Raw genomic sequence first — 6752 nt, 5'->3', positions numbered from 1 at the left:
AATTTTTTGTGTTAAAAATATTACAAGATAACATGAAACAGAAACTAGAGTAATTAAAAATAAAATATAATACAAATAGAAAAAATTGTAATTAGTTAGAAAGAAAAAAAAAAGTGCATGATGATTTGGTATACTAATAGAGAATTGAATAAATAAGATTAATCATGGGCAAAGAAAATAAACATTTAATACTTGATTGGAGTAGATAATATTTAAAAAAAAAAGAAAGTAGATATGGCTTTTATTAAAATAGCATAATTATAATTTAAAATTTATAACAAAATTTTTAATTTTAAAGATTTTTAAATAATGATTAGTGGTACAATAAATAAATAAATAATAATACAATTTTAATTAATGCATAAAATTAAGTTATGAAACCATAAAAATAAATAATACTAATATTTTTTAATTTGAAGGAATCAATTGAAATTTATATAACATAAATATACATATCATCTTAGGTTTTCAAAAGTTTGGCCACCTCAATGTTCCACTACCGTCCGCCTTTGGCGCGAGATGTGATTTTGTTATTGTTTATATTAGAATTAAACCTATTATTTTGTTAATTTTAAGATTAATCGTTTTCTAATGCTATAATTGAAGATTTACTTTTAAGGGAAGATGAAGCGTGTATTTTACTTGTCGTTTAAGCACATAAATAATAGACATGTCATATTTTAATTGGGTCTCATTACATGTGGAACAAGAAGTCAGGTACTAAGCATGCGACTAACCCAAAAAAAATTAAGAAAATCAAGATTTAAATCAAATTATAAAATATTTTTTTCAACCAAAAGATAAAAGTAAAAGATGCAAAAAAAATTATCCAAAATAGAAAATCTCTATTCTTTCTGCTTTCTTCTTTCTTTTTCTTCTCTTCATAATTTTAATCTCATCTCAAGCATCTATCCCTTTGCATGATTTCTCCGATTGTTGATACCTCTCCTGCGGCGAGTTCATCACCAGAAAGGTTTGTGAGTTCTGATAGCGGGTTATCTTTCTTTTTTTTCATTTTCTGAGTCCAACCCCTTTTTCTCATCTTTCTTTTTTCGTTTTCTAGGTTCAACCCCTTTGTCTTGCTGCTTCCTATTCCTTCTCTCTAGCCTTGTCTCACGGCCCCAATCCAGCATCACTAACGTGATTTGATCCACCTCCTATTACTATTTCTCCTTTCCTTCGTACGCTTACGTTCAGAACCTAAGTTTTTCCATCTTTGGGGCAATTTATATATTTATATCGTAAAAAATTAATAATTTATATATTTATATAATATTTTATACAAAAATTATATATCAATATCATAATTTATATGAATATAAAAATATAAAATATATTATTTTTATTTTATTAAATTTATATAATTTTTATAAAAATTTTAATCCATCTCCTTTATTTTTTTGTATAGTTTATATATATATATATATATATAGAGAGAGAGAGAGAGAGAGAGAGAGAGAGAGAGTGAAACTGGAAATTTGACTAGTTCACCGTATCCATACCACATGACATGGGTCAATAGCTAACCGTTAATGTTTATTTAATTAATTTATTATTTACTACCACTAATGAAGGAATCCTAACCAATCCGCGCAAGCTGAGCTGTGAATTCTGATGAACGAAACAACACTGTGATCATAATACCGATAATTATACAGCTGCAATGCAAGAGATGAAATTTTCTAATATTACAATGCAAAAAGAGAAGAAAATAAAAAGCAGCATCTCGATTACCAATCATATACGAATACACCTGCATTTCCACCTAAGTAGCTAAAAATAGCCATATCAATGTTACTTGTCACACATTGTGGCAAGAAACCAAAAAATCAAAAAACAGAATTGACAATGTATACAAGAAAAATTCAACCCGATACCTCCGAACAGAATAACCAACAAAGTGATGTAGACTCGCAAATATGCATACCCAAAATAGGTCACCACGAAACTTTAATGTTAAGGATATCCCATGTAGACTTTCTACGGATTGATGTTGCAATCTCGCAAATACGTAAGATCATAATCTATATATTTTGCCCAATAGTTTTTATACTTGGATATGCCTATCTCCAGCCATGGTTTCAAGTTGCCATTATAGTGTATAACAGCAGCTCGCTCAATCTCCCTCTGCTTGACATTAGGATTGTAACCAAGCCCGAGCACATGCCAATATCTGTCAAGGGGAAAAGTGCGTTTCCAAAATGTTATGAGGCCAGGAGGCAGCGTCCCCAAATTCCACAATTGCCTGTCATGATTCTGCAAATAAAATTTCTTTCAAAATAATTTAAAGAAAAAAAGATAATACACCAGCATAACACCACATACTCTTTAAGTATAGGGTACATCCACAATGAACTCAAAAAAACTTAAATAAAACTCACAACCTAGTCTTTTGCATTTATGTCAGCACTCAGAAACAAGTGAAATCATATTCATGACAGCGGCTGAAAAAAATTGTCAAACAAGCTTCCACTTAACAAGGGTAATTATGTGATCACTAATTAAGACTTGCAAAGCGAACAAAATAAACTAACTTGGTTTCTAAGGAACTCTCATGCCTATTTTATTATCTGATCAGCCAGGATTTAAAGATCACTTACCAGCTTCTGCCATCTATGATATAACTCTGTGATGTTTTGCCGCCTCCACTCCTCCAAATCAAAAATATTCATTCCATATGCCCATCCACAAGCATGTGGGTCAAAGTTGTTTGAGATTAAAGGATTTGAGAAGTTAAGGTACCGATCAAACCGATGGAAGCTTTCTCCACAAGTCTCAACAGCACCATTAACATTGCCCTTCAAATCAAGAGACCAAAGACCACTAAGGTCCTTCTGGACAACAATATCATCATCTAGGAACAACACTTTATTGAGCTTTGGGAAGATCTCAGGTAGGTAAAACCGAAGATGGTTCAGGATAGACAAATATTTTGGGTTCCGGAACTTCAAATTTGAATCAGAACTAGCCCGATATGCCCTGAAGTAATAATCAATCATGGAAGGAGAACCTAACTGCTTAAGGACTGGACTGTAGCTTGAGTTTAACCATGTAAATTCTTCAATGCTCTGCACCTGTATAGTGGCTTTCCCTGGTGGATTACCTAGAAACCACATCTTCATTGCCGCATAATTAAGCCTATCCGTAACAATGTGGAAAACATGACTTGAAGGGTGCTGCCAGGAATTAGGTGAATTTGATGAGTTCAACTTGTCAACCAAAAGCAGGGGCTCAAATGTCCTTATTTACATATCAAGTTATTTTATAAACATGCATGCACGCACATGTGCTCCAACATACTTCCCATGGGTGAAAAATTAAAAATAAATGACAATGGCAATCTTAAGATTAAAAGTGATAAACCATTTCTCTTTCTACTAGCAACCAAAGGAAGTACAAGCTGAGTCTCTATAGAAGAGAACATTTACCTTAGCATGGGAGACAGTTGAGTTTACAACAACTGCTGCTGCTAAAACATTATCCGAGAAAAGTGCATAATGGTACAGCCAGGGGTCTTCTAATTTCTCTTGATTTAGAAAGTTCTGTTGTGAAGAATTCAAGGAATAATACTCGGTAGTAAGACGCAAAGGTAGGCAATGAAGACCCTTGGGAAGTGTTTTTGCATTTAATTGTGTTAAGAACATGGTCTGTTTTTTGTGCACTCGGAGTTGCTCTTCAGTTGAGTGGAGCATAGCCCGAAGCTTCTTGATCATAGCAGCACAGTCATCTTGAATCTGCTTAACTTTTTCTAATGATTGCTCCATTGCTTTCAATTTTTCAAAGGCACTGCAATAAGATCCACATTAACAGATTAAAGCAATGTGGAAACCACATTCTACACCTAAAATCCTTCAAAAGCTTGGGTGGCTGAAAATGAAAAAAGAAAGAAAAAGGAAAGCATGCCAAATAGAATTTGACAAATGAAAAGAAATTAAGATTTAAAGTTTAAACAGAGTGCAGCAGTCATTCGGTCAGAGAGAAGACTTACATTTTCGGCAGATCAGTGTCATTGGCTGCATCACCAAGAGCACGTGAAACTTCCTTAATCCGCAATCGAAGCTCCCTTGTAACATGTGGGTTGTTCTTAATGGCTGAAAGAGAGAGGTAGACTTTTGCACGGATGAGCTGGTCCTTGAGGTGGCGTACCTTAGCATCTGCTGGTTCAGTCAATCTGTCAGATTTGTTATCTGAATGCCCTTTCTGATCAATCTTGCCAGACGACTGAGTGGGTTGTTGCTCAAGTTTTATAGCCTATTGATAGAGTAAAGAGGGTAAAATTGTTAACTAAGTCCATATTTAGGTTCAAAGTTTCCTTTTTTTATGAAACCTGGAAATGTGCACCATTGAGAAACTGGTTTTAACTTAAGAGAAACAATTATTTTTAAATACAAAGCAATTATTGGTAGAAAAAAAGCAGTACAAAGTGCCAACAATCTAGAAAGGGTTAGTGAATAACATCTCTTCGAAGTTAAAGCTTACACGACCTTTATCAATGAAGTATTAGTTTTGATATGCAATCCAAAATTGAAGGAAACCTTTAACATCAAGACATGGAAAGAGAAATTATAAGGTAGAAGTAGAAGATTAAGGGTAGAGTCACATCTCCCTATTGCTAACAAGTAAAGCACCTTATATAGCCAATGTTTAGAATTTATAGAAGGGGAAAATTGGCATTTCCATTGTAACCAAACGAGCTCTACCTACTGATGCACAAACAGTGTCAAAATCCTTACAAGATGAGAGGCAACCAACCAGAGAAGTAGGTTATAATAAAATTAAAAGAAACGGGGCTATACAGAATTCAAAATCAACAGAAACCGGGATGAAAAGCAACATGCTATAGCAATATGAAAAGAAGAAAAAGTGGGCCGATTTATAGTTGTCGAAAGCTAAAAGCAAAGCTCTGAACAGGTTCAGAAAATGAAGAAATGAAATGAAACACAAAAAAAAAAAAAGGAAGAAATTACCAAGTGGTTAGATGCACTGGAATGGGAATCGAGGGTAGGGGTGAGATTCGCAGAAGCAGGATCGGTGACCTGTCTAATTGCTACGGGGTTGTGTAATTGGGTTTGACGTTCTTCATTTGTAGCAGAAAGCATTCGTGTTGATTTATGCTCCCTCGTCTTTGTCGTTTGGAAATCTAACACCATCAATTCACATTCGCATTGCCCAAATTAAAAGTAAAAAAATTTGTTCTTTAAATGTACAAAGAAAAAGGAAAAAGAAAAATCATTTACCTTTGGAAAAGGAATTGGTAGAGTGGTCAGAATATACGATTCCAACCGGTTCTTTGAGGACGGTGGAAGTTTCCTATGACGAAAAATTAGAGATTGAAGGCGTTAGATCTGAAAGCAATCAACGAAATGCCTGCCCTGGGCAACAAATCTGCTATATTACTACCTGGGGAAGAACATTGAGATGCCTAGTATCGCCGGACAGCGTCTGCAGAGAAAAAAAATTATTGTGGTTCACACTATTATTATTGTGAAACGCAAGGAAAGACGAAAGAAACTTACAAAAGCTGCAATATCATCAAGAAAGTTGCGTCTTGCTGCAGAAATTGCCGTTAAATTTTTCAAAAAAAAAAAAAAAAGAAAGAGAGATCAGCGTCAAAAAAGGGAAACAGGAAAAATGAAAGGCAAGCCCATAATTACTTTTAAAAAAAAAAAAAAGGAAAAAGAGTAACAGAAATATACATACAAGAAGAGAGGCTGAGGAAGGTGCCGACCCTATCAGTGTAAAGAAAGATGGGGGCAATGACGGAAACCGACAGCAAACACAACACTATATGCCTAACCTTCATCTTTTTCCTTTATATTTTTACAATAATTTTCGCATTTCTTTAACACAACAACAAGCAATAAAAGAAAATAAAGAAAACAAAAACCCCTGTTCCTGTGTGTTTAGTAATTTGTTTGCAAAGATGAAAAGAAAGTACAACAGAGAGAGAGAGAAGAACGGCTCTAGTTCTAGTTCAGTTGTGGATTAGATAAACGATCTGGATGATGAGAGAGGAGAGAGAGAGACAGATGCCCTTTCACATTATTTACTGTATATATGTATTTATTTATTTATTTATTTTTGGATGAGGAGTAGCACTATTTTTTTTTTTTTTTTTTAATTGGTCAATGGTCAATCATTGCTGTGGCATGTTCGTGTCGTGTTGGACAACTTTTTTATGCAAAAATTTGTAAGCTAATTTTTGGTTCCACGTACTTCCAGGTATTGAAGAAGCAGGGCTTAGCTTATGATTCCTGATTCGGGTGATTTTGGCACTTCAACCAATTGCAAACCCCGCTGATACGCGTCATTGTTATTGTGATTCTCTCATTTTCCTTTTCTCCTTACTCGTTGCTAATGGAATTTTTAAAACTATTTCGATTAAATTTTTATTTTAAAAGGTAGAATATATTTTATATGATTATCAATTCAAAAAAAATGATATATTAAAAATGTATTGTAAATATCAAATCAGCTTAACTAATCACTTTTCATACTTTTCTAAACAAAAATTGATAATTTGATTAACACTATTATTGGAAGCAGTAGTATTTCATATTTTATTTGGGGGTTTCTTACTCCCACTTTGATTTTTCAGTAGCATTTCATATTCAAGTCCTCGTCTACTGTCGACTAATATCATCATCATCATCATCATCGAAAGCTTTCGGTATTCGAAATTAAAAAAGTGATTAGGTCCCCTCAAAAAAACTATCAGGTCATTTATATATTTACAACATTCTACATTGCAT

General features: G+C 33.7%; 1 protein-coding gene across 2 annotated transcripts; it reads right to left on the bottom strand.

Moving 5' to 3' along the window:
- Positions 1–1707: 1707 nt before the first annotated feature.
- LOC111278331 (putative galacturonosyltransferase 4) lies at positions 1708–5964 on the bottom strand. 2 transcript variants are annotated; one of them, XM_022864997.2, is made up of 9 exons: positions 5701–5964; positions 5517–5551; positions 5401–5442; positions 5238–5310; positions 4968–5140; positions 3989–4251; positions 3429–3786; positions 2601–3176; positions 1708–2256 (listed from the first exon to the last, which is right to left on the bottom strand). In XM_022864997.2, the coding sequence occupies exons 1-9, from the start codon at positions 5801–5803 to the stop codon at positions 1981–1983; spliced, it is 1899 nt and encodes a 632-aa protein (XP_022720732.2). In that variant the 5' UTR covers positions 5804–5964; the 3' UTR covers positions 1708–1980. The 2 variants fall into 2 exon arrangements, with proteins under 2 accessions (XP_022720732.2, XP_022720734.2); XM_022864999.2 differs by lacking the exon at positions 4968–5140.
- Between the last annotated feature and the right edge of the window lie 788 nt (positions 5965–6752).

The sequence above is a fragment of the Durio zibethinus genome, chromosome 8 (assembly GCF_047325235.1).
Source record: "Durio zibethinus cultivar Kanyao isolate XHJ-2024 chromosome 8, ASM4732523v1, whole genome shotgun sequence".
In the NCBI taxonomy this organism is placed as follows: Eukaryota; Viridiplantae; Streptophyta; class Magnoliopsida; order Malvales; family Malvaceae; genus Durio; species Durio zibethinus.
Note: the sequence above shows the minus strand (reverse complement) of the source record. Positions and strands in the feature narration are given on the sequence as shown.

Coding starts and splice junctions, on each gene's coding strand:
- LOC111278331 (XM_022864997.2), bottom strand. CDS start 5,803: ATGAAGGTTAGGCATATAGTGTTGTGTTTGCTGTCGGTTTCCGTCATT. Junction 5,141..5,237: donor TACCAATTCCTTTTCCAAAG/GTAAATGATTTT, acceptor TGATGGTGTTAG/ATTTCCAAACGACAAAGACG. Junction 3,177..3,428: donor CAACTGTCTCCCATGCTAAG/GTAAATGTTCTC, acceptor AATTCCTGGCAG/CACCCTTCAAGTCATGTTTT.